The sequence below is a fragment of the Dipteris shenzhenensis genome, chromosome 33, assembly GCF_047967505.1.
Source record: "Dipteris shenzhenensis isolate YYH24624 ecotype China chromosome 33, Dip_SZ_1.0, whole genome shotgun sequence".
In the NCBI taxonomy this organism is placed as follows: domain Eukaryota; kingdom Viridiplantae; phylum Streptophyta; class Polypodiopsida; order Gleicheniales; family Dipteridaceae; genus Dipteris; species Dipteris shenzhenensis.
In genome coordinates this window covers 5873229-5900547 of record NC_141628.1, presented here as the reverse complement: position 1 = coordinate 5900547, position 27319 = coordinate 5873229, and the positions used below count along the sequence as shown (strand labels likewise).

Below are 27319 nucleotides of genomic sequence, written 5' to 3'. Positions count from 1 at the left end.
CGGGGGGGTCCAGCCCGACAATTTGTCCTGGGCCCTAGTGTATGTTCAGAGAGAGGGAGTGAGGGAGAGCTTCGGAAAGTTAAATTCCGTCGTTGAAGTGAAGCCATAGCTGTCTTTCACAGTCAGTTCGGTTTTATAAGCCATAGCTGTCTTTCACAGTCAGTTCGGTTTTATCTCCAGTTCGGTTTTACATAGGCTAAGTGTAGAATAATGGGGTATGCCCAAGGGATGGATTCCAAGAGGCATGAGAGGTTGTGACCTCTCGTATGCATGGAATGTGAGCATGAGGCATTATGCATTCATATGTGGTATGGTGGATGGCATGAGCATCTAGTTGGTTATAGCAAAACTACGCTCACGTGGGCACTCCTTCCACCCCATTTGGAGGGCCAATACTTCTCACATTATGTCCTCCAACTGGTTGGTGACACTTTCCCACGACTCGATTTGCACGTGTCTCAGACGGGAAGATGCTCCAAAACCCATGGTTTGACGATGAGTGTAGAGAGATGAGAGCCCATCTCACATGTGAGTGAGCATTGGGACATTTGGCTTCACCAGAGGCACAACAGATCTCACGCTGAGTGATACAGCATAAGAAAAGAGCTTTTCTCTATACACATGATGGATGAGGTGATCGGATCCTTTCAAGTTTCGTGGAGAAGATCCTACAATGGGCTTGGGGCTCCTGTCGGAGGGGAAGCCATCCATCCCTATTACAGATCCAACAGTTTGGCATACATATGTATGCTCCCTCTATGATGTCCCATGTCAAGTACCACCTGATATGTCCTCTATGTCCAGACCCACTACATGTCACTTGTTTATTGCACGGAATGTACTGGCTGCCCTTCTCCGGCTTCATAACTGGAGATCACCAGATCATGAGGGACTATGCACTGTGCACTTTGCACATGGGCGGGAGCTCTTAGCTCCGGTTCTAGCACAGTTGTTCAACCATGCCGTATGTCATGGCTTCCCACCTACTTGGAGCACTACCACCATAGTGCCGATATACAAGGTAGGCAATCCCATAGATGCTGGGAACTACCGCACTCTTATGATTGGTCACACCTTGGCTAAGATATATGGGTCGGTACTAGAGAGGGAGATCAACAGCCACACAGAGGGTCATGGTTAGCGGGCTCTAGGGCAGATAGGTTTTAGGAGACAACACTCCACCCTGGACCACATCTTCACCTTCATGGCTATCATTGAGGAGGCGAAGTCGAGGAACCAAAAAGTCTACACTTGCTTTGTAGACTTTCGTAAGGCATTTGATACTATCCCACCTTCCCGCCTGATTAGGAGGTTACAAGAGTTGCAGCTCCCAAAGATCATGATTTGGGGAGTTATGAGTCTATATGAGTCCATCAAAGGGAGGGTACGTGCCCTAGGAATATCAGATTGGGTTGAGAGCAATATCAGAGTGAAGCAAGGCTGCCCCATCTCATGGACTCTGTTCGGGCTCTATATCGATGAGATTACATCCTTTGTACATTGCCTAGGTGGAGAGGGTTCACTCGAGACTAACCTGATGGTGCAGATACTGCTATACGCAGATGACATAGTTCTCATATCATCCTCAGTAGAGGGATTGTAGAAACATCTAGAGGCTCTGGAGATGTTTTGCAGAGATTGAGATGTGACAGTTAACCTTGGAAAAACCAAGGTTATGATCTTTAACAGCTCGCGAGGAGTGTCATGTCACCATAGCTTCACGTATCGAGACGAGCCAGTGGAGATAGTGCAGTCTTATACATATTTGGGGGTAGTATTCACCGGACTAGGTTTCACGATGATCCATGCAAGTACAGCACGACTCACACAAGGACGAGGTGCTTTGGCCTGATTAGAGATGCGTGCTTCCAAGCATACTTCCAGGACCCTCTGACGAAGGATTGGATTTTTGACACCCTGGTGAGACCAACCGCCGTGTATGCAGTGGGAGTGACATTTCAGCAACAGAGTGGAAGAGATTTGAGAGGCTACATGGGATACATGATGATTCGAAGTAAGCTCTTGGTCCTCCATCAAATTATACGGGCACAGTTTGTGATGACCCCTCTCTAGGTTGATGCCATCTTTCAGACAGTGACATTCCTCCACAGAGTTTGGGTCTTACCCGAGTGGAGATTACTGAGGCTAGCATTGGAGTCTTCCAGGAGATTTGTAGAGAGCGGTGTTGATACAACATGGTACACATGGGTGTCCACATGGTTTGTTAGTCATGGCATTCAGATGGACAGACTTCCCCCCTTTCAGTACAGCATGGATGCACCACCCGAGATGATCCCACGAGATTAGATCAACCGTATCATATGGTTGGACCTCCTCTAGCTCCATACCTCTAGGGCTTGGGGGGGAGAGGAGTTCCCCACCAAGATCTAGTTCTACCATGACCACTTCTTGAGGGTCTTGGAGCATGGTCTCGTCATTAGACCTCAGTACCTTGTGGATAGGAGAGTCTCACATGCACTGAGGATTGCCATCAGGCAGTTGTGAGTCTCGTCACATCAGGATTGAGGCAGGGAGAGCTGCAAGCATACCCAGAGAGTAGAGGATCTGCACATTATGCCGGATGGAGGGGGTCAAGACAGAGGAACACTTTCTATGTGTCTACCCAGTCTACTATGAGATCCGAGGGCAATATCACTACCTCTTTCAGGAGGGGCATGTCTTTGGACCGCTTTACATGTCTGATCCATTTTCCCGACCAAGTTTGTGTTGGGCTCTATTTGATTGAGATGCGACGACAGAGAGATACACTGATGCAACAGACTAGAGAGCAATAGGGGGTGATGACACAGATCGCTGAGATTGATAGAGCACAGACACGTGTTACAGATTTCTACGCATCTGAGTCAGCTGTCGGGGAAGCTGGGGGAGAGGAGCTTGTTGAGATGAGAGAATCATGGATTAGTAGTGAGAGTCTCCGCCACGATGCTGCCAGACGAGAGGCACACACTCCACATTCTACTATGAGATCCGAGGGCAATATCACTACCTCTTTCAGGAGGGGCATGTCTTTGGACCGCTTTACATGTCTGATCCATTTTCCCGACCAAGTTTGTGTTGGGCTCTATTTGATTGAGATGCGACGACAGAGAGATACACTGATGCAACAGACTAGAGAGCAATAGGGGGTGATGACACAGATTGCTGAGATTGATAGAGCACAGACACGTGTTACAGATTTCTACGCATCTGAGTCAGCTGTCGGGGAAGCTGGGGGAGAGGAGCTTGCTGAGATGAGAGAATCATGGATTAGTAGTGAGAGTCTCCGCCACGATGTTGCCAGACGAGAGGCACACACTCCACATTCTACACGGAGAGTGACCAGAGCACGCACGATCAAGGTCTGGTCTATTTCAGCCCCCCTTAGAGGAGAGCGCCAGAGACGAGGCGTCACCCTTGACGTAGCCCGTTGGATATAGAGATCGCGGAGACCACGACCTCTACTGTGTCAAGTGACATCTCGACAAACACAGATACGAGAGCTCTTCACAGCCCATCAGATAGCTACTAGTGTATGTGGATGTATGGAACTCGGGCGTGTACTAGGAGCATTAACTTTGAGCACCTGGATACTCTTTTACTATTTTGCTCACTAGTTTAGCACTTTTAGCTTTCAGCAAGGACCTTAGTGAGCCCTTTGCTTCAGCCCATAGCGCTTAGTGAGCCCTTTGCTTCAGCCCATAGCGGCTTGTATGAGTTACTTTTTTGGTTTTGTACTTTGTCTCATAGGCCGCGAGGCCTCTTGCAGAGGTTAATACATCTTTCTTTCTTTCTTTCGCAGTCGCTTCAGTGGGTTTACTGTGTATAATCTGAAGCTGTTTTCTTTCCTTGTTGATGCGAGAGTACCTTTCATGATTTCCTACTTTGTGTGCTTTGAAAACTTGAGTTGGCTTTATTTCTTTTAAAGACTCAACATTCTGCATGCTGCAGGCCAGGATACATCCTGAGCAGGTAGCCTCCAGCCTTTCAGAGGAAGATTGCACAACATTGCACAGGAGTATTCAGGAGGTACATTGTCCAGAATTTCCTATGTCTCTGAAAGGAATCTAATGGATTGGAACATTCTCAAATATTGATGTTCAGTTTCCTCGATTGTAGGTCATCAAGCTAGCTGTAGAAGTGGATGCTGACAGTGAGCGATTTCCTGAAAATTGGATATTCCATCATCGCTGGAATAAAAAGCCCGGAGAAATTGATGGTAAGGACCTTGATTGCATCATGTAATTTATTTTGTGTGCCATATCTCTGTGAACACTATCGCACAAGTTGAGGACGAAAGTAATTTTGTAAAATCTGTGCTGCTGTTTGCTTTAAGGAATAAGCTTAAGTCGCATGTGTGTGAATTTTTAAACACTCGAGGGCATTCTTTTTTCTTTTGTAAGCCCAATGGCTGATTTTGTCTTTTATGGTGTCCTTAGACAAACATGATCCATCAGACCCTAAAGAATTGAGCCATAAGTCATTTGATAAGCCTTCTTTTGTGTCGTGAGATGTGTCAAGGACTTGTATGAGCTATAATGCAAACCTCACAAAAAAATCAGTGATATTTACAAAAGTGTCACGAAATTGTATTTATCCCAAGAAATAAAGAGAAATACTTTATTTTGATTCCAGTCAAGAGGGTTGACTTTCGTTCCGTTGGTTGCTGCTTCCACGACCACTCCTTCTACAACAATTCCAAAGTTTGGAGAAGTAGGGAAGCTAGATTTAGATGCTTGTTTGGGAGAGACTAAAATGAAATCGTTTAGACTTCACAAGCAGTTGTAGCTTGAATGAAGAGATTTGGACTACCTTTTGATTAGCCTTCTCCTTTAGTGCTAGCCTTCGTCATGGCTGAGTTTGCCCTTCACCTCCGGAGTGTCGATAGAAACTCAGTACGAAGACTTTGTATAAATGGATGCTCAAGTATGTGTGCATGTGTGGATTTGTATGTGTGAGAGCATATTTTTATACTATGGTCTACACCCACTGTTGGGCGCTGATGACATCAGTGGAGATGTCATAGTAGCTAGTCCCTACTGTGCATGATGGAGTTTATGGTTTTCAATGTTATGAGTGACTATTGTGAGATTGAAACTGCACTATGTTGTGTTTTTAGAGGATGATTTTGGGAATGTTCCTGGATTCATCTAGGTATAAGCTTGATTTGACAAACTATCCCATCTAGAAGGTGAAAATCCGTAGCCATTTGGTGGCTAAGAACCTTTGTTTGATCACAATGGGAGTGGATCTGATGCCCACATTATCAAGGATGCTTTAGGAAAGATCACGATGGCTGTAGATACAAATGACCTCCAAGCATGGGAAGACAAAGACAGAGAGTGTAAATTGACATGTCATATGATATTAGGTGCTTGTTAGTTGAATGACTCTTTATTGTTGTTATTTACTAGCACGTAAACTTGCTAATAAGCCTAGGTCCCCTTTTTGTCTTCCAAGATGTTGGGGAATCCTAGCTCACCAATGATGTACGATCCACATTCTATTAAATCTCAAAATGAGTTATACATTCAAAGATCCGACAATTGCATGTTGCTCAAGCTTACAGCCTACTTAGGCACTCAAGTTATGAATGAGAGATTTGCAGGTCACTTATGGACAGGATTTAAATCTTATATAGTTTGATTGTACAGTTTTTTGATCATTTGTAAAGGAAGGGATTTTAGATGTGAAATTTGAAGCCTAGAAGATCAAAGTAAAACACAAGGCATGCAAAATGTACTCAAATAAGGCATATAAGAAGAAAGTGTGGCAAGAGATAGAGTCTTTTGTTAAAATGCCCATGGCAGGCTCATGCTGGCAACTGCACTATTCACAAATTTATGTTTCTTTTTTAAATTCAATTTAGTATTTGAAATAATGTTGTAGATGGAAATTTGCAGCAAACTATGCTGGGAAAAGGTGATATTTTGTCTGTTCAAACATATTCTAACCCCTTGGAGCTGGTAGCCCTGTGGAACAAAGATGAATTGGATACCTTCTTTCTTAATGAACTTCATAACAAAATCTTTCAATGTAAAAGGTTTCCCGTTACTCAAACGCATTTGCTGCCAAGTCTAGGTGGTTTTACAAAATAACATGTCATTCATTTCTGTAATTGAAGACCTTGTTCATTCTTGTTTGAGGTACTTAACGTTCTCACTATTAATATCGCTAGAATGTTGTATGGCAGGAAAGGAGATTGCCTTTATCACTGTGGGTGGCCGGGTATGTCTTTGCCAATCACTTTGCTTTGCTGTTGCAACTTGGAAGTATTTCTTATTTTGCATGTTCCAATTGAGATTATGAAAAGTGCACTTGCAAAGAAGCGATCATTGTTCATTGTTACATAGGTCTTTCTCTATCCGCAAGAGAAGCTCATAACCTCGCTAATCGTATATGGATGTATGTGACCATCATCTAAATTGAGGCCATTGCGTTTGTATGATCACATATGCAAGTAGTAGAGGCTTGAATAGAACGGAACCAAGCATGCATAAGATTACTTGCAATGTCAGCTCTGATAGCCTTGTACTAGGGCAAGCGTGTAGGGAGAGGAGAACACTCAGCCTTTTGTATCAGCATCTCTTTGCTGTTTGGTGCTCACCTTTTGAGCTTTTGTCAGCCCACTGATAGTGGAAGAATACATTTGAGTTGCTCCATCGCTGACTCCATCACTGCTCCTGCTCCTGCTCCTTATGTTGCTCTCTATGCTGCTCCATCACTGCCTCTACGCTGCTCCATCGCTGCTCCTGCTCTACGTGACATAGACTCGTTGATAGGACAAAACCTGTATCAAGTTTTTGAGCACTGTATATAGCTGTGGGTAGGCACATAGTTGTACACATCTAGGGTAGGTGTGGGCTTTTGGCATTTGTGGATTTTTCTTTCACAAGCATGATGGACTGATGTATAGTTTTTTGAGACAATAAAGTATGTTTTGCAGGGACTTCATGGGAAATGATGAAATGCAATGTGGTTGTACCAGACTTCCAGAGCAAGGGTGTCCAGTGTGTGGTCAAGTGAAATGTTTTTGGGGTCATGTAAAGTTAAGTCATGAAGGGTTTTTTTATATTTTCCTGAGTCAACACGTTCTTGCATGTTACGGGAATTTGATATGTTTTGGTGCCCATGTCAAGGGGATTTTCATGTGGGTTTATGGGGGTGCATGCAAGTCTTAATATGCATGGTAATGTGTGTGGGAATTGTGTGACCAAAGGTCCAAAATGTGCATTTAATGTGCCTTGGGGAGTATTTGCATTTTTTTAATGGGATAGTGGTAAATTCCACGTGATGACGTGGCTGGAAAGTATGGAAGGGACCGTGCACATGCAAGGTGGCTACGTGATCGAGAATTGGGGATGCTCTGGCTGATGAGCGGGCTGATACATGGGATGGCAGCTACTGGAGAGTGCTGGAAAACGTTGATGAGTGAGAGAGATTGCGTGGGGGAGAGAGCGGAGAAGAAAGAGAGAGGAAAGGAGCTGCTGGTTGATGAACGGATGGTTCATGGGCTTCGAAGTGTTGTACAAAAGCAGTGCATCAAGGTGTAGAGGGTTGTGACGATCTGAGAGGGCGATTGGGCTGTGTACGGGCTGTCAACGGGGTGTGATGATCTGAAAAAAAAAAAGCACAGGGCTGATGAACGATTAGCTGAGCGGAGAGCTAATGGGCTGATCGACATGAAGTACGAGTCGCTTATTTTTTTGGGCTGTGGGTTTGTTACCTTTAATCACGCACAAGTGTGCAGGCTGCGTGGGGGAGCTTAGCTGGAACAGAAGACAGATTGGGAGTTGTCGCTGCTGGAAGCACTCATGATGTGGCTGCTTACAATTCTTTGTATGACGTACAGCTTGTGTGCAGATGCAATAGTGACTGAACGGAAATCATGATAGGGATTTTGATGGTTGAGGTCTCATGAATCTATAGGTGGAGGGGATAACTCGATGGATTAGCATTCTTGGGGGTTCTTTGTGCATGAGGATTCCATACGAGAAGCATAAGTATACCAGCTGCTGGAAGGAGGTGTTGTAGATACATCATGTGTGGTTGATCTGTCGTACAAAGAACGACTGTGTGTATGAACAACTCTTGGTTGACACAGAGCTACAACAAGTCAAAGCCTTCTTTCCCCTCTTTCAAAAAGTCTGTGTGTTCCTGTGTGTGTGTTCTAGTCAGATTGTGTGGGAGATTGACTTGTTATTTGTGTGCTCTGGATATCTGCTCTGGAACCTGGTTCATAAGCTCATCATCTACGAGCCCACATTGCAGCTGATCCCTATGAAGTCTCAGCTATCTGACGTGGTGAAGTACATAATTCCTGGTTGTCTTTCCTTTTTTTTCCTTATCACCGTGAGGTCTCCCGCTCCCTACGCTCAGCCTCTCCCGCTCACCCTCACCCTCTCCCACTCCCTATGCTCAGCCTCTCCCTATGCTCTACCCTACGCTCAGCCTCTCCCTGCGCCCCCTACGCTCCCTACGCTCAGCCTAGCCATCCCCTCCCTACGCTCAGCCTACGCTCATACCCCACTCAGCCTATGCTCTATGCACCCCGCTCAGCCTACCCCTTCGCTCAGCCTACCCCGCTCAGCCTACGCTCAGCCTACTTTGCTCAGCCTACCCCTACGCCCCCTACGCCTACGCCCTACGCTCAGCCCAACCTCTACGCCTATGCTCATCCTACGCCTACGCCCTACGCCCCCTACCCCCCTCCCTACGCTTAGCCTACCTAGCTACCCCCCTCTCTGCTCCTCCCGCTCCTGCTTCAGCCCCTCGCCACCTTCACCACCTCCTATTAAAAAAAAAAAAAAACTCGCCATCTTAGCCTCTCCTTCTCCTCCTCCTGGCTGCCTCTCCACCTTAGGCTTCCACCCTGCCTCGCTACCACCTCGCACTGGATGTGCCTCCCATTATGGGGGGGGAGCCGGTGCTCCCACTCCTGATCGGACACCAAGACCTGCACCCCAAAAAAAAAAAAAGAGAGTCCAGGAGAAATGGGGGACAAAGCCAAGAAAGATGACAACAACATAAAAAAGCAAACGACACAATGGAAATTGGAGGATGTGAACACAGGTTACAACCGAAGTGGACTCCGGGTAGATAGCAAGGCAAAAGCAGGACCCGCCTCAGCTTCTTCAGCCTCTATCTCTACCTCAACCTCAGCTCTCGCTACAGTTTCAGTTTTGGTTTCAGCTCCAGCCTTAGCTCCCTCTATCTCTATCTCTATCTCTATCTCTACTTCGAATTCAGCCCCCGCTTTAGGCTCAGCTCCAGTTCCAGTCTCAGCTCCCTCTACATCTACTATCAGCGACATACTCATGCCCATGGCACTGGTTGTTGTTCCCTTCCCCTCCTCTCTTGTTACAGCTCTCGCACCGCTTATGATCCCTACTTCGGAGGTGCCATACATTGTTTCGCATTACGCTTCACTCTCCCCTCTCCCTCTCACTCAGCCCACGCTCCCACACCACGTTGGGATTGCCTCATCCATTCCACTGTCATCTTCGTTCCTCACCCAGTTCACCCAGTCACCGTCCAGTTTTCGGACTCAGTCCCACACTTTCATGCCACAGTCACCAGAGTTTCAGCATGGACATGGGTGGGTTGATACACCAGAGGCTCGTGAGACCTTGCTCATGGAGATACATAGTTTTCGTGAGCGTGAGATGGAGCTGACTCGCTTCGCACGGGAGCAGGTCCGCTTCAACCAGGAGCAGAGTTGCATCATACAGGAGCAAGCTAGGGCCATTCGGGAGCAGGTGGGTCTTATTCAGGGACTCAGACATGATATCATGCAGCTCCGATAGGAGGTCACAACCATACACACTGTTTCAGGGAGTACCTCGGTGGTCGAGGCACAGATTGCGAGCATGCAATCTGCTATTGAGAAGACTTTCAGATGGGTTGACGTGGCCAAACAGGAACCCGCAAGGGTAACCGTTTCGGCTATCCTCATGGAGTAGCAGCAGAGAGCCAATAAGGCTCTCAATATCAGAGTACGTGGGATCCCACGCGCTGAGGCTACACCGATGGTAGATGCGACTGCGTTTGTGGCCGCTACCCTGGGTGTGGCTGAGCACAGGATAGAGAGGGCATGGCAGGGGGGGAGAGATCCCAACCGAGAGTAACCCTTGATCATACGGTTCCATGACACTCAGGCACGATTTTCAGCTCTACGATGCAAGTCAGTCCTTCGAGATCAGCCAACGATCTCTATGGATGAGGACCTCATACCTTTACAGGTTGAGGAGAGGCGCTCTTTGCTGAAGTAGCGGGATCAGGCCTGGAAGGAGGGGAAGTGGACAGTGGTACGAGAGGGACGACTTCTTACAGGTCCCTGTAGGGCACCTGTCCCCTCCCTTACATATGGAAGCGGGGTCTATGAGACTCAGATATCCGAGACCCTGTCCTGCACCATTTGGAGCTGTAATGGTACCTTATCGTCAGAACCAGGAAACTTCTTGGAATCCTATACAGGCCACGACATAGTCTTTTATACAGAGGCACATCAGAGTCCATAGGGCCCTCTTCCAATAGTCAGTGGATATACATGGGAGTCTGCCTACAGAGATGAGACGAGGGGTACAGGAGGAGTTCAAGGTTCAGGTGGAGTTGCAATCCTTTTCAGATCCACACTTGGGGAGACCATTTTAGTAGAGCAGAGAGATACACATTCCAGCTTTCTTTGGATCCGGATGAACAGCCGGGATCTGTTTGTTGTAGTTTGCTACTTCCCCCTGAGACCTCTCACTTTGCCAGAGATATCGGAGGTGATGATGAGACATCCCCATTTGTTGCCCTTTATGAGTCCATCGTTGACTTCTCTAGCCGCGGAGAAGTCCTTCTAGTGGGGGACTTCAACGTGAGGACAAGGGCGTGTCAGGTACTACTTCTTGACTTCAGAGATGATTCCACTCTATTGCCAAATATTGACCTTGAGGAGGTAGGTATGCTACGGGTTTCGGCTGACAGGCGAGGTCCATTCTCATCTTATGGGCAGGTCCTATTAGACCTCGGCAGGATACATGATCTCATTATCTATAATGATCTTGACAGATGGCCTGTTTTAGGTGGTTTCACATTCTTTCCACATGGGGGGGGCTCCAATGTTGTTGATTACATCATGGGATCCACTGTCTTCACATCTCGCATTACTAACTTCACTGTAGCACCTCTCCCTCCCCAGGGGTTGATCATACATACCTTTTCTTTAGCATCTCCACCTCCCTTTGCATAGCACCTTCCACCCCACTTAGTGCTTACTCCACCTACCATGATATACACTTTGATCGAGATCACTCACCTTCTTACTCTGGCTGTCTGTACATACTTCTCGCTTATACCCCTTTTAGAGGATCGTGCTGCCATTCACGCTTTTACCCACACCACCCACTCCACCCACCCACCACCCCTTGGAATCGTACCCTGTAATAGTTGGTACGATGATGAGTGTAAGGCTTTACGCCGTCAACTCAGATTCGAAACCAAAACAGTCTTTCGAGCGCACGAGATACGCTACGAGAATACCGTAGACTGGTACGAAGGAAGAAACTAGACTTCATTCATCGGAACGAGGAGGAGCTACTGAACATTTTGTTTAGTAACAACTCTAAGGACTTCTGGCGGAGATTTCTAGGATAGTTTCCTCCGCCACCAAGGTCATGATCTTCAATACATCTCGAGCCATCATGCGTCAGGAGTAGTTCACATTTGAGGGGTCATCTGTTGAGATAGTTTCATCATACACTTATCTTGGGGTTATCTTCTCCGGACCCAGCTTCACTATGAGACCTGCGATGCAGGCACGTTTGACTAGAGGGTATGCTTCATTGGCCAGAGTAGAGAGGCAGTGCTTCCGCTTGCACTTTTAGGATCCATGCACCAAGGGGTTGCTTTTTGACTCCTTGGCTCGCCCAATAGGGATGTACGGCAGTCCTTGTTGGGGGCTAGACTTGTCGGATACAGAGTGGGTCTGTGTGGAGCGGCTACAGGTTCTCATGTTATCATGGATGATTCGTGGTAAGTCATCCGTTCCTGACCAGATCATTCAGGTTGAGTTTGGGTCACCTCCTTTACAGCTAGATGTTGCATTTCAGGTCATCACATATCTGTATCGACGAGTTAGGGAATGTGGGGATTACACCTCGGGGCGTAGCAGGCTACCATGGATAGCTCTATCCTCTTCTATGGCACTTGTAGCAGGAGGAGACAAGAGGTGCTGGTATGCTCGTACAGAGAAATGGTTTAAGCGATTGGGGCTCCACATGGATTGATTACCTCCCTTCGAGTACAGCATGGATGCTCCGTTTTCTCCCCTCTTATCACACGAGGTCAACCAGGTTATCCGTGAGGATCTACTACAGCTACACACATTTTGAACCTGATTGGGACCGAGTGAACTCCTAGTGAAGCTTAGCTTCTATAGAGATCACTTCTTACATATCATCGCGGAGGGTTTCATTGACCCATGAGGATACATGCAGATTCACCTATCCCACTCGTTGAGGATCTCTCTTGGGCAGTTTCGGGTCTCTTTACACAGACTTCGCATCGAGAGCGGCAGAGCAGAGCGACTACCTAGGGAGAGGCGCATATGCACACTATGTGACATGCAAGAGGTTTAGATAGAGGAGCATTTCATCTTTAGGTGTCTTGTGTACTATGAGATCTGAGGGCGTTTCCATTGCCTCTTCAGGGATAGTTATGGGATTTTGGCCTGTTTTCTCTCCTACCCAGACCAGCGGTGTTTAGGAAGTTTCATTCATGAGGCACTTAGACACCATGAGAGGATACTTCGAGCACGGAGACGGGAGCATACTTCTTCCTCGGCTGATCCCTCTCAAAGCTCTATCACGAAGTTCTTTCACCTAGATCACATGGATCCCCACGAGAGGCCTCGACATGACCGTGACCCGGAGCCTGTGACCCGACAGCTGAAACAGAGGGTCGACACACAGATCACACTTGAGGACATCCCCTCGTTGTTTAAAGTTGGAGCCCGATCGACGGGGGTCACAGTAGCCCTTGTCAGACGCAGAGCTACGACCAAGAGACGTGCCAGGACCGCACCTTTGAGTGGCCGACAGCACTCTATTGCCGACTTCGTGCCTCCACTGCCTCATCCATCCTAATATCTTGCTGTTGCCGATGATGATGATGATATTGATGACGATGCTGAGATTGATATATAGTCGACCATCGACATGACTATGTTGTATTTAGGACTTAGTACTGCCATTCTGCATTTTCGCATTTTGCATTGGTATGGACGCTCGTTTAGTAGCTCCACTACCACAACTTGTTGTATGAGGATTTTCAGAGTCTCATAGACCCATCGGTCTTCCGAAGACTTTAATAAACTTTCTTTCTTTCTTTCTACTTTATTGTTTTCAAATTTGGGAAGCTTTATTTTTGTGTTTGACTATAGAAACTTTCCAAGTTTTTTCCACTTTTATTCCATTTTTGTGGCTCGATGTTGGACACATATTTTGTTTCATAAAGAATGCCGTACTTGTACCTATATACTTGCAAATTTAAAATTGAAGGCAGTAACCCCAAGCTAGCAAACCGCTATTAGCTTTCAAGCTCACTACCCACGTTTTATAGCTAAGTATTAATAATGGTGTGCATTAAGAACTTGACTCATATATATCAATTGCTTTGGGGCCTTATGTGTAGTTGCTCAATCTTGTTTGGATCTGCAAGGGTAGGATTTGATTATGTAACTTTCTATCCTCTTGGCTCTAGTAGAAGATCGTTGTATGTAGGGAAAATGGATGGCTATGCCCTTCTAATAGGGGGTCACTTTGCCCACTATTAGAGAGAGAAGAAAATAGAACCAAGTTAAATGTGAGGGGAGCTGTCCAATTGGAGGTGTTCCATCATTATAGTCTTGAAGTTTGGTATCTATATTCTCTGCCTCCACATATTCTCTGCCTCCACATAAGGTATTTACCCAATTGTCATGAGTTGTCTAGAATGGAGAGCCTCCTTGTCCATTGATCCTTGGCCTTGCTTCCTGTTTTTGTACACCTTCTGGAGTGTATAGGTGGAACATTCTCCTTGCCTTTTCATATTGTCCATTTTACCTGTATAAAAGCTTTCTATTTTTCTCGAAGGAGAGATTCAGTGTAAATCAGCTCTGGACTTGTTTTGACAAGCTTGCTAAGGGCATTTTTTGGTCCGTATATTTTTTACTTTTTTTTTCCAAAGAAAAGAAACTTCTATTAGTGCTTGAAATCACCGTACAAACAGCTTCTGAAAGGAGCTGCAGATGGTAAGTACAGAAAAGAAAAGGGTTGCCAGCTGTAGGAAAGCCACAGCCTGTTTTTGGATCTCCCAGCTCACTGTCTAGAGAGATTCTGAAACAGCAGCTAGCAACCATGGTGGTGGTCTATACATCCAGCGAATACCCTCGCGGTGGAAAGGGTGTAAAAGATTCCTGCAGGCCAGGCCTTGCAGTAACACTCCCTCCTTTTGGCGGTTGCTCTCGAGTACCGTGCTCCCACGTGGCATGCAGAGTGAAAAAATGTCATGCCAAATGGCAACTAGGATATCCGCCGGGGAGACTAGTTGGCCTCCCATCACTCGACTGCACTGTGCGACCCAGATCGTCCAAGCAGTCACTGTCTCCCAAACACGATCCTCTGGTAAAGGTGGCGGGCGTAACTGAGAGGGCAGAGATGTACTGTAGATCTCTATCCGGGAGACCTGCTGTCCATGTATGCCGGTGAGATTGGGTTGATTGAGAAGGCGTGTCCTCCCTCCGTGAGCCAAGCTACCATACCCTAAGTGAAATCCCTCAAACATCTGTTGTGTACTGGCCATGATCCTAAGGGATGCGAGCCAGATCCTCTGAATCGTCTCTAGAACTCCTTCTGCGCGGTAGATACACCTGCCGTCTACCCGCATCTACTCCAGCCAGGGGTCGATGGTCAGACCCCCACATTACCAAGTTGTAAATACTCCAAAGTCAAAGATCTAGTTGACCATTTATTGATCATAATTAATGAGTTCTTCATTTATTTAATTATGTTCAAAGAGTTATTTTTATTTGGTCAAGCCTTAACTTCGGTCAAAGATACTTAACCTCGGTTAAGTAAGCCTAATCCCGATTAGGGAGACTTGGCTTTGGGCAAGATGGTTAACCACGGTTAGCCAAAGAACCAAGTCGCTGACTTGAGTCAGAGAGTGTTGACTTCGGTAAATGAGATTTGACTTACGCCAAGAGGGTTAACTTCGTCAACCAAGATGCGCCAACCTTGGTTGAAGAGACTTGGCCATAGTTAAGGCGCTTTGATTGAAGGTCAAGCCCTTTATTATGACCAAGAGGGTTGACCTCGGTCGACTAAGAGTTGTGTTCTATGCTATGTGCACATGTTTGTTTTGGTGGGGACGCCCATGGTGACTAGGATTAGCCCACATATTATTATTTGCATGCAAAGCGCTGACCATTAATGGATGCCATGGTTGTGCGTTTTAGTTAATGGTTGCAGGTACTAAGAGGGATTGAAGAACCTCGCAATATGGAGCTAGGCGGGTGCTTAGGAGATCACTCGCATGACCAAGTGTTTCAAAGAATTCCAGAGTTGCCCCTAGTGGCATGTAATTAAGAAAGTAGATTAGAATCTGACACTTGACATGTTGCCAAAAGAATGAGCCTAAGGCTCTTGTATTATGCTTCACGTTTTGTGATTTGTAACTCAGCTTGCACGGTGAAGGCACTGAATGAAGAATGAAGTTTGCATCAGTGAATGAAGAGAATGTTTGCTCTACCATCGCTAACATGCTACTTTGGCGAATAATATTGATGGAACGTAGAAGGAGCTGCTTTAAGGGAATTGTTCCATTAATTCTATCGTAATTGATGCATGAAAAGAGCTTGGAGCGCTCTCACGCAGAACGAGTTCTTGGAGCTACCTAAAACGAATCAAATTTTCTACAATTCTTGAGCGCCTGTACAAGTTGATTGATTTCATATGCAAATCAACGCTTGTTCTTCCGGGTATTTTTTTGTGAAGTGACAGACAACGGGAATATGGGAGGCTTCATGGAAATTTGTGTTTGCCTTCCTAAGATGCTGACAGGGATTGCCGACAAAACGCTTACGGATGTTTGACGGAACGCCAACCAGGGGCATGAAATACCACACGACGAACTAGCAAAGAGAGTTCATTGCTTGACAAAAGCCTCACGAGATCATGTGCCGGGCGAAATCGTTGCATGAGTGTAGCCTTGCGTAGGCCTACGAAAACTATGGGTGGAATTTTCCGATAAGACGTCGTCCGTCGTGTGTTGGAGGCGGAACGATGACGGGTCGTCATCCGTGCGCTGGACGTTGAGGTGTTTACGTGGCATTCACAGTTGGATGTTGACGTGGTAGTTAGATCGCATGATGACCTAGCACACATAGTGACATGTGGCAGTACACGTGTGAACTGACGTGGCAGATAGGTGGTAGGTTTGCAGGTGCTGCTGATGTGGCAGCCATCACACATGTTGAGGTGGCATACCTGCAGTTAACCCATGCTGGGTTGGGTAACTGGACCATAGTTGGTTGGGTAACTTGACCATAATTGGTTAACTTTGATTAAGGATACAGTTATAGTCAATCAGTTTGGTTAGGCTTCTTGAAATATGGAAGCAAGAACTAGAAACTAGAAAACTAGAAGTGAAATAATAACAAGATTGAAAGACAAGAAGTACCTTGAGAAGAGTGTAGACAAGACACAAGCTAGATAGATGGATTGCAATGATGTGACCCATGAATATATGGGCCAAAGTACAAGACATAAAGCAAGAGTGCTTATGGGATAATTGTAGAAGTGCCACATGGCACACACTCAAGACACAAAGACTAGACTAGACTTAGACAAATGTAGACTAGGGAAATAGTACACCTAGTGTGTACTTATCTCCAACACCCTCCTTAAGTGGACACTAGGAGTAAGACAGAAAGACAAGACTAGAAGACAGACATAAAGACTGATAGACTGAGAGACAAGATAGAAGACATGACAGACAAAGATCCTGAGACACCCCTCCTCAAGTGATATCCTCATATGGGTCCACAAGGGTAGGGACAAGATGGATCTAAAACAAAACACAGTCAGATTGATAGACAAATAGACAGACAGACAAGACTAGATAGACAGAAGACTGACTGTAGTCAAACAGAAAGACAAAGACACTAGAACCCTTTGACCTACATCATCGGTTGTCAAAGTGGTAGACAAGAAATAGAAGTAATCAGAAAGCCCACTTCTCATCATATGAGGAAGGAACAACAGGATCAGCTGATGGAGATGTTGCAGCAACATGGGCTGAGGTAGATGCAGGGGCTGATGTAGAGGGTTTGGAGTAGCAGTCCCTCTCCCGGTGATTATCACGGCCACAAATGGTGCATGGATGAGCCTTGAAACAGTCCTTCTCCATATGATTAGTTTTGCCATAATGGGTGCAAGGCTTTCTTACCTTAGAACTTCCTTTCTTTGCTAAAAATGCAGTGTCAGTTACCTTTCGTTGTTGAGTTCTTTCTTCCTCTTGGAGAGCATTGATGATACTTTCAAGAGAAGGATTATTGTGATACTTGAAGGTAGTGACAAGAGTAGCATAGGTGTCAGGTAAGCTTTTGAGAAGCGCAGGAATAGCAATATCTTCGGAGATGGGAGACTTTACTGATGCAAGCTGAACCATAAGACTGCGAAGGTAATTGACATGAGAGGCTATAGTAGCTCCTTCCTGCATATGTAGATCAAAGAATGAGATCATAAGTGCAATCTTAGAGTTTTTAGATCGAGGTCCAAAAAGGGTATCCAAAGTGATCCATGCTTGAGGAGCAGACTGTATGTCGGAGATGTGATGAATGTAATCATCTCCAAGACTGAGCAAGATGATAGCATAGGCTTTGTCGTTCTTGGCAGTGACAGCTTGCTCAATGTCGGGATCTTCGGGAGCAGCACGGTGAACAATGTCCCAAAGACCTTCTTTCATAAGATGGCACTTAATTTTGATTTGCCAAGTATGAAAGTTGGACCCATTGAATTTGTCGATAGACATGAGAGAATGAGAGGAAGATGCCATGTGGGAAGGTCTTACCTCTTGCTAAGATGCAAGGGCAGTGTCTATTCCCTTACAATATTGCAAAAATAAATGAAAGGAGAGATCCAAGAAGCCGGTTCTCTCACCACTTTGTCAAGGCCATAGCATGTGACAGCCCATCGAAGCAGGAGGAACCAGCAAAAAAAAAGGAACTGCTCAGCAAACTGAAAGAGGCAATGCACAATACCTTAATCCCAGGCAGAGGCAGAGGCGCAAAAAGGAGTGCAGTCCAGGAGGTGCAAGCAGCGCGAGCTCCAAGGCAATGCCGTAGGGAAGACGTGGGCAGCTCTCAGGTGATCTCCGTGCAGTCACAAACAGATGGCGCAGATCTCCGTGAAGATGGCGCAGATCGCGAACAGCAGCTGGAGAGGTGCGGCCTGTGCAGGTACGAATTCCGTACAGTCGTACGAACTGTACGGACAGTCTTGACTGTACTTCGAAATGGTCGTTCGTTGATGCAGGTGCAGGAGCGACAGTAGGAGCGGGAGCTACAGCAGGGACAGCAAGAGCAGGAGCTACAGCAGTGCCAGATCTGTGCAGATCTGACGCGCAGATCTGGCAGAGAGAGGAACTGCGCAGCAGATCTGGCAGCGCAATGGCGTGCAGATCTGGCAGAGAGCTGGCGGGCGGATCTGAAGCGGCAGCAGGAACGGCAGCAGCGTGGCAGAGAGATGGTGGGCAGATCTGCAGCAGCTGAAGGAACGGAAGCAGCGTGGAGAAGACGGGCAGAAGATGAAGATGGCGACCAGCTGAGCGAGGGAGAAATCTGAGAAGAGGCAGCTATGGCTACAGCAGATTGAGGGGAGAGAAGAGGGATCAACCTTGCTCTGATACCATGCTGGAATATGGAAGCAAGAACTAGAAACTAGAAAACTAGAAGTGAAATAATAACAAGATTGAAAGACAAGAAGTACCTTGAGAAGAGTGTAGACAAGACACAAGCTAAATAGATGGATTGCAATGATGTGACCCATGAATATATGGGCCAAAGTACAAGACATAAAGCAAGAGTGCTTATGGGATAATTGTAGAGGTGCCACATGGCACACACTCAAGACACAAAGACTAGACTAGACTTAGACAAATGTAGACTAGGGAAATAGTACACTTAGTGTGCACTTATCTCCAACAAGGCTAACCAGCGAGTTGCAGCTAACCAGACTAGACTGGTTCAATTAACCAGATCTTAGTTTGGTTTAGTTGTATACCAACTGGCTTGTTCACCTAACTAGACTAGAGAAAGCCAGTCTGGTTAGTGTAACCAGCTGGTTACTCATCCAGTTACTGTAAAAAAGAAAAAGAAAAAAAAGAGAGATAGTTGCAGAGACAGTTTTGGCCATCAGTTTTGATGTATCTGGCAGTCATTTCCTGTCAGAAAATCAGCAGAAAACAGAGAAAAACAGAGATTTGCAGAAAAATAAAGAAATGTATGCCTTTGTGCACAGAGAAGGGGAAACATATGCATTTTGAGTGCTTTTTGCAGCAGCCACTAAGGGGTAACTCAGAAATTGATGCTCCTTCAGTTGACAGCGAGTTGGTGGCAAGAGTTGGGGCTAAGTTGTGAATGCATTACACCTCTTGTTGAGATACTCTCTCTTTGAAAACAAAGGCTGAGTGCATCAGTTGCATACACAGTGTTTGCAAATCTCAGATAAGTTGCAGTGATGGCTTTTCAACATCATGCCCAATCATCCCATGAGGGAATGGAAGCGACTGATCAGGTTCAACAGGCAGAGGGTATGGAGACAAATAAAGAGAATGCCTACAGAGAACTGATTACTCAGTCAGTAGAGGCAAGAAGGGACCCTTTGTTTCGCAGGATGGTACAACCTCTCTTTGAGGAAGAGCTAGAAAAGTCTCCTTCTGGAGCAAATCAAGAAGAGAGGGGATCCTTGAGTCCTACTCTTTCCATAGATGATGTGTCGGGAAAGAGTAACAAGTCTCGCTATAAGGACATCAAAAAGAGGAAAAGAGAAGATTCTCTTTCCAAGAAGAAAAAGGCTAAGCATCATCATAGTTCCTCTAGTTCGTCTTCTTCTTCTAGCTCTATCTCTTATCCTTGTCATCATCTTCTTCCTCTAGATCATCAAAGCCAAAGCATAAGAAGAAGAAGAAGAAGTATGGCAAGAGAGCAAAGACTAAAGAGTTCAAAGATGGTGGGAAGTCAGTGAGATTTGCCACATATAATGGCCAGTATGGTCAAGTCGAGAAGGCAATGCAATTCATTAGGCAATTTGATGCTGCCTTTAGTTTGGAAAATTTCAGTGAGTCTTCGAAACTTTGTATGGTATAGCGAGTGCGTGGTGGATAGCCCAAATTGCTAATTATACAGCTCTCAAGAAATGAAAGGGCTTCAAGAAAGCCTTTTATAAACAGTTCATTCCCAAGCAGTTTCGGGACCATGTCCTCCTTGGTTGGGAAAGTATGCATATGGGTGCACAAGATACAGTTTAATCTTATAATCAGAAATTTTGGGACTCATATCTACAAGTTTCACCTTCCAAGAAAGTCCCATACAAGACTCAACTCAGGAAGTATCGGGCAAGATGCACTCTAAAGATACAGGTCTACGTGAACACTAAGGATATCAAAGATATTTCAGATCTTATGCATTCAGCAAATGTGGCTAGTCTTATGTATATGCAGGATCCTATTACTGTGCCTTCACTACAGGCATGAATATCGGGGGATAAAAAGCCAGTGACCCCCAAGATAGAGACAAGAGAGTTTCCCAAGGCTCAGAAGAGGGGATTTTAGCCTCAGAAGCCAAGGGGAAACCAAGTACAAAAGTCCTATAAGCAGAGACCATAGTTTACCCTTGAATAGATTGAAAATTTTCAGAATAGAGGGTAAATGCTTTAGATGCGGCAAAGAGGGACATGTGGCTGCCCAGTGCCTAGAAAAGCTTTCAACTCTGAAGGTAAAAGAGACAGAGAAGCCACAAGGACTGCATAAACCAATGGCGGGAGAAATTCCTGTTATACTAGGGCGTGTGTCAAATCCAGAGGAATGAGAGTTGCCGCTATCATGGGCAAGATCAGAGATGTGAGCAAGCGCTGATTTTGTTTGATCCCGGGGCTACATATAACTTTATATAAGAAGAGTTAGTCTTGAGGCTGGGAATAAAGATAGAGGAGTTGGGCAGGACTCTGGATGTTGACCAGATGTTTAGTGGGAAACCTGTGCCAGTCATTCCCTTGATAGGGAAGCTCTGCCTTCATGTACAAAGTTATGTGGATCAAGAAGACTTCTTCATCTCTCCACTGAAACATCACGATGTAGTTTTGGGTATTCCTTGGTTCCATCGCAAGGCAGTGAAATTAACTCTTCCTGAGAGAGTGTTGGAGTTTGTACATGTGGGTAAATCATAGCGTGTGGTTGCCAGGAATAAAGGGGAGACTATTCCTATTGTATTAAATAGTTATGTTGGAAAAGCAATAAAGTCTGTAGTTTCAGCTTACATGGTTTTTGTAAAAGAGAGAGGTGTTGAAATGCATGCTGAAATAAGTAAGGTAGATCAAAATAAATTTCAGTTTCTTGAAAATTTTAAAGATTGCTTTTCTAACGCTTTGCCAGGGGGGTTATTCCCTGAGAGACTTGAAGATCATGGCGTAGAACTCATTCCTGGTAGTGAGCCACCTAATAGGCTCCCATAAAGAGAGTGCAACTCAACGAAAAGAGATTATGGCCCAGGTGCAGGACTTGCTGTCCAAGGGGCTGATTCAGCCCAGTTCTTCTCCTTTTTGGTCCCCTGTACTGCTTGTACAGAAGAAAGTCAATCCGTATGTGCGTTTATTACCGTGCACTAAACAAAATGACCATCAAGAACAAATTCCCTATTTTGCATATTGATGACGTGCTGGATTAGTTAAATGGGGCTTTAGTTTTCAGCAGGATAGACGTAAAGAGTGGTTATCATCAAGTAAGGATACAACCTCAAGATGTGCATAAGACAGCGTTCCGCACTACTTTTGGGTTGTATGAATATGTGGTGATGCCTTTTGGATTGACTAATGCCCTAGCTACTTTCAATAAAATGATGGGTCGTATCTTCGGACCCTATAGACAATTCATGGGTACCTTCTTTGATGACATTATTGTCTTTTTGAAGTCCGAAGAAGAGCACAAGGAACATCTTGCTACAGTTTTCCAAGATCTGCAAAATCACCAGCTCCATGCAAACATCAAGAAGAGTGAATTTTATTGGGAGAGATCCATTACTTTGAAACATAGCTGCTCCACTTCATGACTTTATCAAGAAAAATCAGCTTTTAGATGGGAAATCCCACAGAAGAAAGCATTCACCCCACTCAAAGAGAAGGTGACCACAGAGCCAATTCTGATAGTTTCAGATTTGCATTAGCCATTTGATGTGGATTGTGATGCTTGTGAGGAATGTGTTGGGGCTGCATTGCATCAGAATGGTCATGTAGTGGCCTATGAGAGCAGGAGACTTTGGGATGGAGAGAGATATTTGGGAATCTATGAGAAAGAGTTGCTAGCCGTAATTTATGCCATCCATACATGGAAGCATTGAAGAAAGGAGTTGAGCCTGCATATCCACTCCTGAGTTGGAGCATCACTCTTTCCAGTCAAATCAGAACCTGTACATTAGAGTACCTCCACTGGCTACTGTTTCCCTGTTACTGATCTTTTGTGCACAGGCCCAATACACTATTGTTGAACACCTTGAATGCTGCAGCTATGATAGCTGTTAGAACAACAACAGTTTTTTGGAACATGCAGTCAATTGCAGCACACTGTCTCTTTTTTGGATAGACAAGGATGCAGCTTGGGATCATAGTATATGGCATAGCCTGCCTTCAACAAGCACATTAACTCTTGAGCATATTTTACTGGTTACAAATGTTTCGGTTTTTCCCACTTCTAGACATTGGTTTTTCTGTATGCAGTTATTCCTCTCTAGAGGAGAATTTTTTGTCAAGTTTTGACACCATTGTACAAAACATATGATTAGAATACATGGAAGCATTAGACTTTACAGTTAAAACAGATCACCGATCACCAAAGTATGAGATACCAGACAAAGCTCTCCGAGAAGCACATGAAATGGGCAAACATGTTGTCAATGTATCATGTTCAGATTTTCCATACTCCGGTAGTTCGGAACAGAGTGGCAGATGCCTTGTCTCGAAGACCCAGGTCAACAATGTGGCTATTGCTTATCATCACGATCTGGAAGACATGAGGGAGCAGTATGCTAATGATGCAGATTTTGGTGAGATTTTTCAGCAATTGCAAGAAAGGTAGTCCACCAATCACTATTCCCTGAAAGATGGGTATCTAATGAAAGATGACTGCCCATGCATCACCCAGGAGATGAGGAAAAAGATTTTGGAGGAATGCCATGCATCTCCCTATGCTGGGCATAGAGAAATTACAGCAACAACTCGAGCACTAGAGAGGTATTTCTTTTGGCCATCGACGCGGAAAGATATACATTAGTTTGTTACAGAATGCCTTACCTATCAGAAAGTGAAATATGATAGACGGAAGGCACCTGGCCTACTTATGCCTCTTCCCGTGCCTCAGGCACCGTCGTAAAGTATTGCAATGGACTTCAATTTTTATTTGCCAAGATCAAATTCAGTGAATGATGGGATTTGGACTATCATCGATAGATTCAGCAAGCAAGCTCATTTCATTCTGGTTCGCAAAAAGGCAAATCATATGGCTAAGCTTTTCATGGCAGAGATCTTTAAGCACCATGGTATGCCTGAGTCCATTGTCATGATCGAGATCCCAAAATGACCAGTCTATTATGGAGGGCTTTATTTGATAATATGGGGACGAATCTGAAGTTTTCTTCTTCCCCAAATAGATGGTCAAAGTGAGGTAGCAAATTGTACAGTGTTGGATATGCTGAAACGCTACGTGCTTGACCAAGGTTTAGACTAGGAAAAGTACCTACCATTGGTGGAATTTGCTTACAATAATACGGTTCACAGCTCCACAGGGAAAGCCCCCTTTGAGGTCATCTATAGGAAGGTGATTCTGCCACCTATCTTGAGGACCAAACATGAAATATTTGCAGCTGATCAGTGTGTTAGAGACCTCCAGACAGCTTTCAGCCAAATCCAGATAGTAATTGGAAGGTCTCAAGAAAAGCATAAAAGAGTTGCAGATAAGCATAGGAGACAGTTAGATCTCAAGGAAGGGGATTGGGTGCTTTTGAAGTTCGAGAAGACTAGGCTCCGCAAGCTAAAGGGAAAACAAAAGGTGTATGCAAAGTTATCTCCGAGATATTATGGCCCTTTTAGGGTTACAGAAGAGATAATGACGTTGCATATAGATTGGCACTGCCAGAGCATTGGAGGATTCACAATGCCTTTCATGTGAGTCTCCTAAAGAAATTTCAGCGCTAGAGCCTACAGAGCTAGTAACAGAGAATCCACTAGAAGTGGATGAGCTGGAGGAGATCCTTCAGCTAGTGCAGATTGTGTACCATTCTGTACGCACAGGCCCTCAGGGCAAGGCATTTTACAGATACCTTGTTAAGTTTAAGAATTACTTCGCATTGGATGCCAAGTGGATGGATGAAGACATGTTGTTTGATTATCCACAGCTTTTGGATATTTACAAGGAAGCTTATCAGTTGACAATTGAATAGAAGCCGAGGGGATGTCACCAAGTTGTAAATACTTCAAAGTAAAAGCTCTAGTTGACCTTTTATTGATCATAATTAATGAGTTCTTCATTTATTTAATTATGTTCAAAGAGAGATTTTTATTTGGTCAAAGTCTTAACTTCGGTCAAAGATACTTAACCTCGTTAAGTAACCCTAACCCCGGTTAGGGAGACTTGGCTTTGGCCATATCCAATGTAAGTCCGCTCACCTAGCACGCATCACTCCGAATCCCTGACCTCCGGGTGCCATATGAGCGGTTGCCTCCCAAACTCCTCCTTGCATGATGGGCTGGCCTGAATGAGTCACCATGCTAATCTCTGCAACACTTTGTAAAGGCTCCTGAGCAATGGAGAGCCTTTCCCTTTCAAGGGAGCCTCGGAGAAAATCCATCTGTAGGGCTGTTGCCACTGGCCTCCTGTGCGAGGGGTGTTCCCGAGAAGCCCGTGCTGAAGGAGGAGCTTCCAAGGTTCTGCTCTTGGGATGAGGCCTCGCACCACCAACTTGCCTAGCAAGACTATGCCCTACATCTTTGGATCAATGATGCACAATCCACCCCGCGCCTGTGGCATGATCGCTGTCTGCTAAACCACTCTAGCTGTGGTGTTCTAACCCTGCCCACAGAAAGTTCCACACCAAGCATCGCAGCTGCCCCATGCAGCCACGGTGGAAACACCAGCAGGAGGCAATGTACAAAGCCGTGGTGAGAAAGACCTGGTTAACCACCAACACTCTGCCTGCTAGTGAGAGTTTGGCTGAGCTCCAGTATAAACGCTTATGCCGGACATCCTCTAGGAATGGGCTGAATTGCTGCTCTGCCGAATTATCAATGCCAACCTGGCAGCCCAAGTACCTCACTGTCTCCCCTCTGGATCCACCGAAAGCCAAAATCAGCCCCCCTAGTCTCGGACCTCCTGGATCTCCTCTGTCCCTGTGAGGAAACCAATAGATTTGGTCCAATTTATGCGAGCTCTAGAAGCCTCACAATAAATGGACAGGGCCCCGCTAACCCTCTCCGGATTGGATGCTGAACCCTCCACCTACAGAGCATGCAAACTCAGAGTTGAAAAGCTCTCCTCCTACCGGATTGGGAGCCTCATCCCTTTAGGGCCAAGTGCTTGAGAGCGCATAAAGTAACCTAAGGCCTCCTCTACAAAAAGAAACAAGTAGGGGGTGAGAGAGAAGCCCTGTCACATTGAACGGGAAAGAGGAAAGGCCTCTCCTGTGTGCTCCCTGATGATCACTTGGCTGGAGCTGCCTGCATAAAGAGCTGAAACCCCTTTGATCCATCTCTCTAAGAAGCCAAGACTCTGCACAGTGCCCTCCAAAAAGGACCACTCTACTCTGTCATACGCCTTCTTGAAATCCAAGAGAAGGATGGAGAGAGGCTACCACTCTTTCCTAGACCAGCCCACCGCCTCCTAGAATGTCCGGAATGCTGTGTTCCTGAACAAAACCTGTGTGCGTCTCATGGATAATGTTTGGTAAGTGAGGTCTCATTTGCAGGCTTGAGACCTTGGTCAATATCTTGTAAGTCACGTTGAGCAAGGTGATTAGTCTCTAGTGGCGAATATCTGATTTATCCCCTCCCTTTGGGATGAGGCAGATTCAGCCTTTGCTCAAAGAATGTGAAAGGGAGCCTGAATTGAAGATCTCCAGGAAGGCTAACTTGAGCGGGGTCAACATGTGCTCCCAGAAGCACCTAAGAAACTTGGAGTCAGACCGTTCTCTCCAGGGTACTTGTGGGTTGGTAGTGCCTACAAGGCCTCCCAAAGCTCATGACTGGTGAAAGGCGCCTCTAGTCGTCAACTCAAGCTTTGTGTGACTACTGAAGGAACCTGCTCCCACATTGCCTCACGAACTAGGAGTGTCGTAGGCGACTTCTCCTCCGACTAAAACAGTTGACGATAGAAGTTTGTAGTCAACTCAAGGATCTTTTGCAAGTGTGTGTGCATATGTTCGTGCGAGTCCTGAAGTCGTTGGAGCTGGATCTCTGCTGATTGTGGTCTTGTGCTCTGAAAGAACTACCTGGTCATCTTGTCCCCTTGTTGGACCCATTTTGCCCATGAAGAATGGTACGAGAACTCAGCTCTACAGACCTCCATATCCTGCGGTTCCAACCGTGCACACTCCAAGCGGTCTTTAAGCCACTGGGACATTGGATCTTGCTCCCTGAGTCTCTCTATGGATGCTGGTCATGATGAAGTGCTCGCTCTTGCTCCTAAAGAGCGTCTCCACACCTGTGGAGGCAAACTGGAGGACCCTCACCAGATGGGTGCGGGATTCTACCAGACTAATGCCTAGGATAGTCAGCTCTAGAGGCATGGGATATGAATCTGGGATTTCCAGATAGTTCCATGGTCCCAACCTCTAGAACTCTCGCGGCAAAGGAAGCCCAGCTCATAGGCAATGACCTGAAGGTTGCGTAGATGCTTCCCCTTCCTCAGAGGTTTGAGGAAGCAGCATCCTGCATGCCAGAGGAGCTAACCTGTTGTCGTGGAGAGGTCGGTGGGGTGGGATCAGCCTTGCCCTTGTTTAAGGGAAGGGAGTCTGAGCTGGATCCAGATGTGAGGGACA

At 45.8% G+C, this 27319-nt stretch overlaps 1 protein-coding gene across 2 annotated transcripts in view; it reads left to right on the top strand.

The window, feature by feature from the left end:
- MMH-1 (MUTM homolog-1) overlaps positions 1–27319 on the top strand; it is a 102099-nt gene that overhangs the window by 71168 nt on the left and 3612 nt on the right. For both annotated transcript variants that reach the window (XM_087371358.1, XM_087371357.1), the window contains exons 8-10: positions 3949–4026; positions 4117–4216; positions 6191–6225. In XM_087371358.1, coding sequence (XP_087227484.1) covers positions 3949–4026; positions 4117–4216; positions 6191–6225 — 213 coding nt within the window. The remainder of the gene's footprint in view (positions 1–3948; positions 4027–4116; positions 4217–6190; positions 6226–27319) is intronic.